The sequence below is a fragment of the Hippopotamus amphibius genome, chromosome 12 (genome assembly GCF_030028045.1).
Source record: "Hippopotamus amphibius kiboko isolate mHipAmp2 chromosome 12, mHipAmp2.hap2, whole genome shotgun sequence".
NCBI lineage: Eukaryota > Metazoa > Chordata > Mammalia > Artiodactyla > Hippopotamidae > Hippopotamus > Hippopotamus amphibius.
Genome location: NC_080197.1, coordinates 12,043,498 through 12,057,542, shown reverse-complemented (window position 1 = coordinate 12,057,542; position 14,045 = coordinate 12,043,498). Strand labels below are relative to the sequence as shown.

The following is a 14,045-nucleotide window of genomic DNA, read 5'->3' as shown; positions in this document are numbered from 1 at the left end:
CAAATAAAAAGGGCAGCAGGAGGTTCTCCTTGACATGTCTTTCTCTTGGTGTCTGTTCTTCACGTTACTGCTTATTTAAAGAGAACCAAAACTAAGCCTGTTCCAGAGTCTGGCATCACCTCTGATATCAGCGTATGCACAGAAATGCTCTCCTGCCCCGGGGGATACTGTCAAGAGTGGCTGAGGAGACTGAGGCCTCACTGGGCTGAGCAGTGTGCTCAGGCCTGCCTGGCCTGCTGGTGGCCCGCATGGCACCAGAATCCCTCCTTTCCTAACTCCAGGCCTTCCCTGCCCATCCTGCTGCTGCCCGCCCAGCATTGGAAAGGGGCCAGAAGTTTAAAATTACACATCACCAGCCACCCTCGGACACTGTTGGTGGACCTGTAACTTGCTGTAACGTTTTCAAAAGCATGTTAGCATTATGTGTCAAGAACCTTAATAGTTTTGTGCCCTTTGACCCCGTAATTCTGCACTTCTGTAACTGTCTCTTAAGGAGTTAATTTGAAATCAGTGAAATGTGAATTACACAAAACAGTTTTTGAAAATCCAGAAACCACCTAACTATGAGTACATGGTGGTGCAGCCCCGACGGGGAACATCGTGCACAAAGTGTATAGTATGGGAAATGCTTAGTGAGAAGGGCAGGTTATAGAACTGGACAGGTCCTGTAATAATAAAGATAGTGATGTAGTGTGTCTCTCCATATGAAATACCATATATCATCACATAAAAGAATCTTTTTCTTTATTTTTCCTTACATTTTCCAAACCATTTATTGTCGTCATATATTTTAACAGTCAGCAAAAACCATTTTCATAAATATGCATAGTTCTTGCCAACAAGTTGCTTTTTCTTCTGGGGGAGAAAACCAAGAATTCGTTGGTATTATGTGTTAATGTCACCTAGGTATGTAGTCAGTCCTCCGTTATCTGCAGGTGGCAGATTTTCTTTGTGGACTTTTAGCTAATTTTTAACTCTGTTTTGACTTTCTCCTTGCCTTCTCTAAATGACCTTTCCTGTTAGTATGGGTCCAGCAGACACGCCTGCGTGTTATCCTAAGCCAGATGAAGTTTGCAAGCCAAATCTGCCCTCCCAAAACCACTCTAATGACTTTCAAAGCTAGTGCAATAGAAGCAATAGGTTTGTGTTGCCTTGCTTCTTGCTGTTGGTGAGATGATAGTGTTCACCCTATAATCGTATATGTCTTAAAGACGTATGTGCTAATCTGTTGTAAATATCCAGGTAACAACCATGTTGAACTTTGCAGCTGCTGGCAGAATTATGAGTACATTAGTCTAAATGTTTTGGGCCAGAAAAATTGACCAACAGTGGCTTAAACCACAAGTTTACTTAACAAGCCAGAGGCAGGCACTCCCAACTTTGGTTCCATAGCCCAGGTTGTAAGCAAGGACCCAGGTTCTTTCCTTCCCTTTGGCCATAAACAGGGTGCTTTTTTTCCTTGACCTTATTGTTTCATGCTTGTTGGACGGAGACTTTAGCTCCAGGCCTCATGCTGTGTTCACAGTGGGAGGGAATAGAAGGGGCAGAGCCCACCATCACCATGGGAACAAGAGGGGAAGGGGCAGAGCCTGCCAAGTGTCCTTTTAAGACAAAAACAACCTTCCCGGAAACCCCTCCCCTCCCATGCCTGCAGATTTTCTCTCACATCCGATTAGTCAGAACAGGTCATGTAGCTTCCTTAGCTGCAAGGGAGGCTGGGAAATTGAGGTCCTGGCTCCTGAGACAAGATTGTCACATTGTCTTATGTGATTTATGATTGGTTCCCTGAGGTTGAGCGTGTTGCTGCCCAGATGAAATCAGACTTCTGTTATTAAGAAGGTGGGAAGATGACTGCTGGGTCAGCAACCAGCTGGCACATTGACTTATTGTTTTTTCTTTTTGTTGTCTCTATTGTTAAACGAATGTGGATTAGAACATGCATTAAAAAATGTTTTTTTAAAGTGCTGCTTCTAAGCAATGAGCTGTGTTCATTTATCTTCCCACTGTCCAAAGTACAGATGACATGGCTGCCCCATTCCTTCCTCAGGTCTCCAACCATCCGGGACATGGTGATCCGCTGCATTGCCCAGATGGTCAACTCCCAGGCAGCCAACATCCGCTCAGGCTGGAAGAACATCTTCGCCGTGTTCCACCAGGCAGCCTCGGATCACGACGGGAACATCGTGGAGCTGGCCTTCCAGACCACGGGCCACATTGTCAGTAAGTGTCTCTATTCCCTCCTGACTAATGTCCCATATGCAGGTCTAGAAGGGTGACCACTTATTTCCCGTCTGTTTTACTCCCCAAAGGGGCTTCCTTGTTTTAGCTACACCGTGATGTACTGATGTGCCTGGTGGTGCGCTGGGCTCTTGATATGTACTTAAACATGTGTTCAACCGCCCTAGGAAGGAAACACAGTCAACCCTCATTATTCACAGATTCTACGTTTGTGAGTTCACCTACTCACTAAAATTTATACGTCACCCCAGAACCGACAGAAACATGCATAATACAAAGTTATGTGTTAATAGGTTGCTGAAAGTATTGTAACCAGAGCCTCACAGGAACCTAACCCCCCTGTGTTCCCTAGGAGATGATTCAGTATTCACCAGTTCATTGTTCACAGCAACTTTGTGGCACATAAGTGCCATGAGTAACAAGAAGGGACTACAGTCATCCCTTTGTATCTGTGGGAGGTTGGTTTCAGGACACACCTTGGGTACCAAAATCTACAGATGCTCAAGTCCCTAAGATGAAATGGGTATTATCTACACACATCCTCCTGTATACTTTATTTTTTTTATTAATTTTTATAAATTTATTTTATTTATTTATTGGCTGCATTGGGTCTTCGTTGCACACAGGCTTCCTCTAGTTGCTGCGAGCAGGGGCTACTCTTCATTGTGGTGCGCAGGCTCTTCACTGTAGTGGCTTCTCTTGTTGTGGAGCATGGGCCCTAGGCGCGTGGGCTTCAATAGTTGCAGCACATGGGCTCAGTAGTTGTGGCTTGCGGGCTCTAGAGCACAGGCTCAATAGTTGTGGCGCATAGGCTTAGTTGCTCTGTGGTATGTGGAATCTTCCCAGCACAGGGCTCAAACCCGTGTCCCTGCATTGGCAGGCGGATTCTTTACCACTGTGCCACCTAGGAAGTCCCCTCCTGTATATTTTAAGTCATGTCTAGATTACTCATAATATGTAACACAACGTAAGGCTATGTAAATAGTTGCCGGGGTGCAGCAAATTCAAGTTTTGCTTTTTGGAACTCCCTGGAATTTTTTTCTTCCCTAGTATTTTCGATCTAGGTTTGGTTGAACCCACTGATATGGATACCATTAGTTTCCCCCATTTTACCAAAGAGGAAACAGGCACAGAAAAGTAGAGTAGGACAACCGGTGTGAGGTCATGCAGCTGGGAGGTGGTGGAGGAAGACTAACACCTGGCAGTCCAGCCAGGAGCTGGTGCAGGGTCCCTCCACTCTGCACTGACCACAGGTCCCCGGTCCTGCCTGTCATCATGTCACAAGATGTTTACTGGTCTTGGTCTTTGTGGAAATTGTAAGGCATTGGGTCAGCTTTTTGTTTTTTTGTTTTTTTTTTTGAGGTCTTTCAACTTTTCGTGAACTTTTCGCCACTTATATTCTTCTCAGGTGGTATTTGTAGGGTTTTGAAAACCTTCAACTTCTAAATTGCCCGTCACCTTTAAGCTCACTGACTTTCTTTATCTCACTTTATTTTCACAAGGTTCCAGCGAGGTAGCACAAGGTGTGGTCTTAGGGTGGAAGCGGCCAGGGAATTAGGGACATGCTCAGAACTGTAGCCAGAGCTTTGCTCAGAGCTTAGCTTCCATCAGGCAGGCCCTCTGGGTCAACGCTCCACACACATCCACGTTTATATCTTATGTGGTTCTTCAGGCTCCATTCTAAAACGTACACCTTGGCATCCTGGTGAAACCTGGTTTCCTCTTGGCTGTCCCCTCTCACTTCCTTAGGGCCACTTTTCTCCCTCACCACCAGCCTTTTCTATCTTCTGTCCCCTTACCCAGCACTCGCCTCACCCGAGATTATTTTATTTATCTACTGATGTAGGTGGTTACTGGCCATCTTGCCCATTGGAGCAAAGGCAGGAAATTTGACTGGTTACCTCTTTGTCCCCAGGGCCCACAACCACACTTTACATGTAGTCTGCACTCCATAAATGTTTGTTGAATGAAATGAATGTTTGGGCCTTTACATCGTCGCTTGAGCTCAGGAACTGGCGTAGTTTAGCCCAAGCTGTACTCAATGCATTCATGCCTGAATAATTTAATAAGAAACTCTGTCTTCCAGAGATACTGCCATGCTTTCCTGAAATTTTCACAAAAGTAATCATCTCTGGTATATGTGTGTGTATATGTGTGTTTAATCCTCATTTCTGAATCCTGGGCTTATAAAAAATGTGCCTCTGTTTTCACAGCAACCATTTTCCAGCACCATTTCCCTGCAGCCATCGATTCCTTTCAGGATGCTGTGAAGTGCTTATCGGAGTTTGCCTGCAATGCTGCTTTCCCTGACACTAGCATGGAAGCCATCCGGCTCATCCGCTTCTGTGGGAAATACGTCTCCGAGAGGCCTCGGGTACAGTTTTCCTCTCCTCGCTCATTTGGGCCGTGAGGGGAAAGGAGCCATGGGCAAAACGCCTTGCTCCTGGCAGAGAGCTTTCCAGCTCTTCTCTTAGAAATGCATATTTGCCCTAAACTAGGTATTTATTTCAAAATGCTGCCATTGCAGGAGTTATACCTTTTCTGTTATCTTGTATGTATGCACCTGTTTTATTCATACTAAACTTTTATATGGTATCTTCTACAGATTGTTTTTGTAGACGATAATAGTTTAGCTGTGAATTTGGGCAAAGCTGAAGAAGCTAGACATTTCTATTTGAAAGAAAACAAGCCTCCTTTTTAAGAAATGACATTATGCCACTGTGATGGAGCTGAGAAATCACATTTAAAGATCACCTTTTGTTTTCTCCTAAAAATGTTTAGGGTTTTTCTGTTATGTCTCACTTTTCTAAAGAGGCCTGCTTGGTTCAGCTGTCAGTGTCAAAACACTGAAATTGGGTGGAAACAAGCGCAACTAAACTGATGGCCTGTACCAATTCTTCTTAACTTTCCTCTACAGAAGTGTAACCCCTGAGATGATGTCTGGTCCCTACAACAGCTCATTAAGATGTGTTGATAACAAGAGCCACTGTTGACTGAGTACTCAACACATGTCAGGCAACATTCTAGGTCTTTTCTGTATATAGATTCATTTAACCCCCACATCAGACCTATGGGTTGGGTAATTATATCCCTATTGAACAGGGGAGTTAACCAAAGCACAGAGAGAAATTGTCTAATGTTAAATAGCCAGAGTTGGTAAAGAAATTCCATTACAGCTGCTTCAAGAGTGATTAAGGAATCCCAGAGGTAAGGTAGAAAGTGGGGCTTCACATCTAGACTGTGGAAAGATTGCCAGCTCCCAGCTTCATGACCTTGGGCAGCCTGCTTCTTCTCTTAGTGCCTCAGTTAACTCATCTGTAAAATGGGACCTTTCTTTCTACCTGCTTCATGGAACTGTTGTGAGAATTGTTAATCCATGCAATGCACTTTCACGGTTCCTGACCTGTAGCAACACTTAGTGAATAGTAGCTGCTGCCGCTGTTATTTTAAGTAACACCATAACATTCCAGAAAGACCTAAGATATTGAATCATCCTGTATATTTTGCTGTCACCATTTGACGCTTATTGCTTTTCCTGATGTAATACCTCCTGCCCCACTTGTGGTCCAGACTCTTGTGGTCTGCCCCACTCAGCTTATTCTAAAACCCACAAAGGTCTGTAGGTTCATAGGGGAGAAACTACTCATGTGCCCTTAGGACAGGCTTGTCTCTGTCTCCTTCCCATCAGACCCTTGCTGAATGGGCATTTTTTAGGAGAGGAAAGTATGCGGGCTTTAATTTTCATGTAGTTGTTTCAGTTCCTTCCTTTCACTTGCTTAGTCTGCCTCTGAGAGATGGTTCTCACTATAGGTGCTGCAAGAATACACAAGTGACGACATGAATGTTGCTCCTGGTGACAGAGTGTGGGTCCGAGGCTGGTTCCCCATCCTATTTGAGCTCTCCTGCATCATTAACAGATGCAAGCTAGATGTACGGACAAGGTAACCATGTCCCAGGGTGGAGCCCCTTCCTTCCATCACTGAATGAGCCTCAGTCCCCTGCTCAAACCCCCCGCCCCGGCCCAGGCTCTTCTGCCGTCCTCACTGCTTTCCTCTTCCCCTACCTGTTCCCTTTTCCATGCCTGGCTTTGTTTTCTCCAGAGGACTCACGGTCATGTTCGAGATCATGAAGAGCTATGGCCACACCTTCGAAAAGCACTGGTGGCAGGACCTGTTCAGAATCGTGTTCAGGATTTTTGACAACATGAAACTCCCCGAGCAGCAGTCAGAGGTGGGTGATGACTAAAGCGCTGCCCTGGGGAGGTGGGAGAAGAGCCTCGCTGGCCTTTGTCTGCATCTGGGGTTGCAGCATCATCCACAGCACACAGAAGCCTTAAATACTGAGCCATTTTGGGTGTGTTTTGAAAATGGAAACACCCTCCCTGGCCCTCTTCTACCAGTATCAGGTAGTGCTAAGAAATTCTCCCCATCCGGGGAAATAAATCCCCACTGCCTGCCCACTCAGCCCCAGGGCACTGGACCTGCCAGTTCAGCAGGCACCTCACTGGTCCTCTTACTTATTTGCTTCATATCGACTTCTGAACAGTCGGTAAAATGTGGACTCTCTCTCGTCCCTTTAAAAATCCATTAAAAGGATTTTTAGTGAAGTTACAGTTAGAGATAATGTTGGCAAATATTAGGCCTTCTTTTTTTTTTTTTTTTTTTTTTTGAAGAACTTTCGATGCATCTAGGGGTCTTTGTTATTTCTCCCCTAAGGGCAGATGGTCAGGAGAGGATATTCTAGCCCTAGATTTTTAGATGGGAGTGCAACTTTTTTACCTTTTTTTAGGAACAACTTTCCCTCCCTCACCCGGTATAAAAGGAGCATATGCTTAATAAGGAATATTAGGAGTATACAGAGAATTCACAGTTTTACCATTCCTAAATTAGACATAATGCTGTGGCAAATTTCCCTCAGTCTTCTACACGGTTCAGATGTGGTTGAGGTCATAGGATAGAGTTTTCTAATCTTATTTTAAAGTAATTTAAAGTTTTCTTCATCATAAAACAAAAAACAGGAAAACAAGAAAAAAATCTAAACACGCACAGTTTCGGTCTTCCACAGGTAACCACTGTTACCCCTGCAGATAGTTCTGGTGTGTGTGTATCATGTACCTTTTCTCTTTTTACAAAAATGGAATCCCACCTCACATACTTTTTAACTGAATACATGAGTATTTTCCCACAACTGTAACTGTGCTTCTCCAGTGTTTTTAAGGACCGCAGCACATTCCTAGCTGTAGATGTTCCATAGTCCATGGAAAATTATTTGCAGTTTTTCTTTCTTTAAACAGCACTAAAGTGAACATTTTTTCCAGCTACACTTGTACTTATTTCTTCACTTGTTGAGGGCAAGTGGCCTGTCAGGTTTGGGGCTTGCATGTTACTGAGGCTATTGACACGTACTTCTGAGTTGACCAAATACGTAGGTAGTTGTTCGCACTGCTGTCAGTGATGCAGGAGGGTTCCTGTTTCTCCACACCCACTCCAGCTCTTCAGATTTTAGTTTATTAAATCATCAATTTGATAGGCCAAGAGTAAAACATTTAAAAGTTTTTACCTGCTAGCGAGGTTCTGTATTTTCCTTCACTTCACTGATCATTACTTTTTTCTTTTATGAATTCTTTTCAAATCCTTAACCCATCTATTGAGTTATTAATTTTATTCCTATTGATTTGAGTTTTTTAGTATAAAAATAACATAACATATCCTTACATAAATTGTAGATGATTTTGCCCACTTGGTTCCTTTTCTGTTTTGGAAGATTTTAGCTTTTAAGCAACCCGGGTCATAACCCAGGTCTGTTAGTTTTTTCCTTTATATCCCACTTTGGGAATCATGCTTAGCAGCCCTTCCCTTTTCCAGGATTTTATAAATCTCTCTATATATTTCGTTTGGTAATTTCATAGCATTTTTATTTCATTTTATTTTATTTTTCAGCTTTCTGAGATATAGTTGGCGTACAGCACTGTGTAACTTTGAGGTGTACAGCATAATGATTCGACTTACGTGTATTGTGAAATGATCACCACAGTCAGTTTCGTTAACATCCATTATCTCATGTAGATAGAAAAGAGGAAAAAATTATTTTTTTTCCTTGTGTTAAGAATGTTTAAGACCTACTCTCTTAACAACTTTCAGGTGTACCATCCGGCAGTGTTAACTGTAGTCATCATGTTGTGCATTACGTACCAGGACTTGTTTATCTCATTACTAGAAGTTGTGCCTTTTGACCCCCTTCATTCAGTTCCCCCATCCCCATCCCCGAACCACAGATCTGATCTCGTTTTCTGTGAGTTTGGTTTTGGGTGTTTTTTTGTTCTTTGGGTTTTGGGGCTTATTTTTAGATTCCACATATAAGTGAGATCATACAGTATTTGTCTTTGACTTATTTCACTTAGTGTAATGCCCTCAAGTTCCATCCATGTTGTTTCAAAGGGCAGGACTTGCTTTTTTATGGCTAAATAGTATTCCATTGTGTGTGTGTGTGTGTGTGTATATATATATATATCACATTTTCTTTATCCGTTCATCTGTTGATGGACACTCTTGGCTACTGTAAATAATGATGCTATGAAAAAAAAAAGTGATGCTATGAACAGGGGTTGCATACATTTCTTCAACACAGTGTTTTCATTTCCTTTAGGTATATACCCAGAAGTAGAATTTGCTGGGTCGTGTGGTAGTTCTATTTTTAAGTTTTTGAGGAACCTCCATACTGTTTTCTATAGTGACTGCACCAATTTATATTCCCACCAGCAGTGCACAAGGGTTCCCTTTTCTTCACATCCTTCCAGCATCAGTTATCTTTTGTCTTTTTGATGATGACCATTCTAATAGGCATGAGGTGATAGCTCGCTGTGGTTTTGATTTGCATTTCTCTGATGATCAGTGATGTTGAACACCTTGTTGTGTATCTGTTGGCCATTTGTATATCTTCTTTGGAAAAATGTCCGTCTAACATTGTTTTTAATATTTAAATTTTTGTGTAAGGTGTGAATATTTAGCAAAATTAAAATTTTTTGGAAGTATCATTTTGGATGAGTGTTTAATATTCTGTCATATGGATGTACTCAGTTTCATTGCCACATTACTGAGTGTTAGTTTATGTTTGTGTTTACAGTATGTAAATACCAGTGTGGTAAACATCTTTATTCATAAACCCTTAGCCACAGATCTTTACTTCTTCAGGGTCCATTACTGAAAGTATTGTTACTGCATCAGTGGATGGGAACGTTTTTAAGACAGTTGATTGCCAAATTGCTTTTCAGAACATTTGCCAATGATATGTGAGAATGCCCATCTCGCCACAGGGAGAGTGGCTTCTTTTAAACATTATCTGTTGTTTTTCCAGAAATCTGAGTGGATGACAACAACGTGCAATCATGCACTTTATGCCATTTGTGACGTATTTACCCAGTTCTATGAAGCTTTGAATGAAGTTCTTCTTTCTGATGTATTTGCACAGCTGCAGTGGTGTGTAAAACAAGGTACTCTTTATGTGGTTAGGCATCACTTTTCTGGACATAGTCCTTAATGAGAGATTAATTTTTTCAGTATGTAAAGAAGCATGGATGTAATGCCAAGGAGTACAATGCATAATGTAATTGGTGAAAATGAGTATTTTTTTTTATTTAATCAGAACATAAAAACAGTGTCTCCACCAAGTCAGTTTATAAAGCATTTCTTTTAAGATATGATGTAGTAAATTTTATATTTTTAAAAGGTATACCTTTGCATATTACTATTCTTCCTACTTTTGTGTATGTTTGAAATTTTCTATAATAAAATGTTTAACTGTACTGTGGGAATCAAGATCAACAGCTTCATCAATGGACATTTTTGTTTGAGTACTTATGTGTTTATTTCAGTGTGTATTATGAAAAATACCAATGTAGCACATTAGACCTGGATCCCACAGATAGTTTTGGTTTAGGACATGACTTAATTTGGTTAAGGTTTTCAAAAAGTACGCAATTTTCAAGTAACTGATAAAACAGTTGATGGACAGCAAAAATTGGAAATGTAATGTTCGAGTGACTAAGTTTTTAGAAACACTGGTCCAGTATTTTCCGTCTCCCTTTACAATTTCTCTTACAAGAAGCCAGTTAATTAAGTAGCAAAATATTGACCTTCTTCCACTCCTAGCAATAAAGTATGATGAGTAATTTTACCTCCGTAAAGCCTACTGAAACTCTAAAAATTTTAATACCATCCGTAGCAATGCTTCATTAATTGGAAGCCAATAAGCCCACCAGTTGCATTGTCTCCACCTCACGATATGAAGCATCAGTGATCAGGCTGGAATTGAAATAGCACTTGAAGTTTAACGGTAGGTGTTTTATTTTGCAGATAATGAGCAATTGGCTCGTTCAGGTACAAACTGCTTAGAAAACTTGGTAATATCCAATGGAGAGAAATTCAGTTCTGACGTCTGGGATGAAACATGCAATTGTATGTTGGATATTTTCAAAACAACCATCCCACATGTGTAAGTGTTAATGTGATTACTGTTGTTTATTTCTGTGTTCAGTGGGTATTTTAAAGCTCTGGTTGTCCTTCACATTGATCATTTTCCTTCTCTTGCAAGTTTGCTGACATGGAGACCTGTAGGAATGGAGGAAGAGCCATCAGACAAACATCTGGTAGGATTTTTTTTTTTTCAGTTGTCTTTTCTCTGATCATGTATTACAGTAAGAAATTAAGCAGCCCAAAAAGTTTGTGCTTTTCTGATGGAAAGTGCGTAAAAAAGGTTATAATAACCAAACATTAACATATTTTTTAGAAAATATTGAAAAGTATTAAGAAAATAAGTCACTCAGTAAAAACCACAAAACATGTCTAGTTTTTTGTTTATGTGACTGAGTACACACAACCCACGTGTTTGTAATTTGGCCTCACTTTGTACTTGTACATAATGTATTACTTGACATCATTGTGGGGCATTTTTCCATATTCCTTTTTTTTTCTTTCTTTCTTTTTTTTTTTGGCTGTGCTGCGCAGCGTGTGAGATCTTAGTTCCCTGACCAGGATTCAAACCCACACCCCCTGCACTGGAAGCATGGCATCTTTATCACCAGACCGCCAGGGAAGTCCCTCCATGTTCTTAAATATTTTCTGAGAACAGCTTCTTTAGTGGCTGCACATTATTGTAATTTATTTAACAAATTCTCCCTTATTGGACTCACCTCAGTTCTGGTTTTCACTGTTATAAATATCGCTTTGGTGTAATTATCCTTATTTATTGCCCTCCTACATAAAGAGCGCTTTCCTCTCCACCAATGAAATAGTAGTCTTTATTTTTTGTGTACGGCCCTATAAAGAAGTTCAAAGAAGTGTACAGTATTTATCACTTTAAAATACTTTGGTTTGCAAGCGGGTTTGTCTTTTAGCTTCTATTTCCAAATAACTATAAAGCCATTAGATTTTTTTTTTTTTTTACAATTTTTTTTCTTTAAGCTCTTTATTGGAAGGCCATTAGATTTTAAAAGGTATTTGGGGACTTCCTAGGTGGCGCAGTGGTAAAGAGTCCACCTGCCAGTGCAGGGGACGTGGGTTCAAGCCCTGCCCTGGGAAGATTCCACATGCCACGGAGCAACTAAGCCCGTGTGCCACAACTATTGAGCCTGTGCTCTAGAGCCCGTGAGCCACAACTACTGAGCCCATGTGCCGCAACTATTGAAGCTCACATGCCTAGGGCCCGTGCTCCACAACAAGAGTAGCCACTGCAATAAGGAACCTGTGCACCGCAATGAAGAGTAGTCCCCGCTCACAGCAACTAGAGAAAGCCTGTGTGCAGCAACGAAGACCCAATGCAGCCAATAAATAAATAAAATAAATAAATACATTTTTTAAAAAAAAGGTATTTGGGACATAGCAACTTAAAAATGAAGCACATTATATAAACACTTTCTGTTTTTTAACTTTCTGCTGTTACCTTAAAAAAAAAGCTAGCTATGTACTCATTTTTTAACTTGGATCTCATCACAAGTTTGTCACACTCATCATGAAATCATAGTATGTAGAGAAATGCCATCTAAGTAGGAATCAGAAAATGTGAAATTTTAATGGGAGGGGGAAATAATTGAAATTTGTAATCTCTCGATGCAGCCTCTGAGAAATGCTATATTTACTTCAAGCTGGGCAAGATACTTAAATTCAAGTTGGGCCAGCAGTGTTAAAACAGGCACCTCTCTGCCCAAGAACTGAATTGTGGACCGAGAAATGAATGCTGTGTTTCTCTCTGGCTTACGTCTAGGATGTAGATCTGGACCGCCAGTCTTTAAGCAGCATAGATAAAAATGCCTCTGAGAGAGGCCAGAGCCAGCTCTCTAACCCGACCGATGACAGCTGGAAAGCGAGACCGTATGCAAGTAAGACCACTTTCTTTTATCGTTTTTGTTTTTATTTATTTATTTATTTTAAATAGGTAACACATTTACAGGATTCAAATATTCAGAAGGTGCAGAAAGGTAAGCAGGATATAAGCCTTTCTTACACCCCTGGGCCTCAGTCTGCCAGTCCCTTCCCTTGTGGCAGCCAATGTCACCAGTTTCCTTATGTATCTTTCTAGAGTCATTTTGCTCATATGCAAGCAAATGCATATCCATATACACAAGCATACAGTGTGTATCTATATTTATATGTGACTTCTCCTCCACTCCTTTTTATGCAAATTTTAGAATACTATGCTTGCTCGAAACCTGGTCAGAACCATGGCTTAGGAGGGGCAGAGAGGGGAGACAGAGTGAATAAAGCAGACAGGTAGTGAGGGCACCATAAACTTCTCAGGTGTTCCTTCACAGGCATTTCTGTTAACTGTACCCTTCTGAGATCTGTATTTCCTTAGAGGCTTTTTCTGTTTGTTTCGTGGCAGTTTTCCCCTTCATTGTTATTTAAAAAATAAAACAGTTTATATACACGTCAGCAAGCAAAAAAAAAAAAAGAATACTATGCATTATTCTTTTTTCACTTAATATAGCTTAGAGATCATTCCAAATCAGCACCTGAAGTGCTCTCACACTCTCTTGTACTATTGTATGTTGCCCCAGGTTGTAGATAAGCTATTACTTGCTTAATTGTGTTCCTACCAGTGGACATTTATGTTCTTTCCAGTCTTTTTCTGTTATAAACAATACTGCATTGAATCGCCTAATATATGTGTTATTTGTGATTTTATCTGTACAGCAAATTCCCAGAAATAGGATTGCTAGGTTAAAAGAGAAGTGCATTTGCAATTTTGACAGATAATTCCAGATCGCTGCCTATTAAGGTTGTACCTATTTACATGATCTTTGGGAACACCTAGGTGATATTTAGTCACTTTTGAGTAGTTTTAGTTTGCAAGTTTTCTAACCATGAGTGAAACTGAGCAGTTTTTCCTGTGTTTTAGAACCATTTCTATTTTCTTTTCTCTCAACCATCTGTTCATATCTTTCCCATTTTATACTGATTGTTGGTCTTTCTATTGGTTTGGGGGGCTCTTTATGCATTAGGGTCCCTTTTCTGGATATGAGTTGCAAATTACTTTCACTAATCTCTCTCTTAATGTTGCTTATGGTGTGTTTTCCTTTCTGTCATTAAAAAAAATTGGTTTCACAGTTGCAATGAGCTGGGCACGGTACTGTGTGTCCCACGTGTGTGCTGTCTGGTGATGCTGACACTCGCCCTTTGAGGGGTACTGTGTTACATTTGCGTGAACGGGGCCTTAGATGGCATGACTTGCCAATATGTAGTAGAGTCAGGATTCAGACCCCTTTGGCTGACTGAGAAATTGGAGCATTTCTTTAGTCTGGTCTTTTTAACGTT

The 14,045-nt window shown here is 41.0% G+C and overlaps 1 protein-coding gene across 1 annotated transcript in view; it reads left to right on the top strand.

The window, feature by feature from the left end:
• ARFGEF2 (ADP ribosylation factor guanine nucleotide exchange factor 2) overlaps positions 1–14,045 on the top strand; it is a 92,950-nt gene that overhangs the window by 66,455 nt on the left and 12,450 nt on the right. The window contains exons 27-34 of the mRNA XM_057701390.1: positions 2,048–2,220; positions 4,452–4,612; positions 6,049–6,179; positions 6,339–6,468; positions 9,592–9,727; positions 10,590–10,728; positions 10,828–10,882; positions 12,496–12,610. Of these exons, the coding sequence (XP_057557373.1) occupies positions 2,048–2,220; positions 4,452–4,612; positions 6,049–6,179; positions 6,339–6,468; positions 9,592–9,727; positions 10,590–10,728; positions 10,828–10,882; positions 12,496–12,610 (1,040 nt within the window). The remainder of the gene's footprint in view (positions 1–2,047; positions 2,221–4,451; positions 4,613–6,048; positions 6,180–6,338; positions 6,469–9,591; positions 9,728–10,589; positions 10,729–10,827; positions 10,883–12,495; positions 12,611–14,045) is intronic.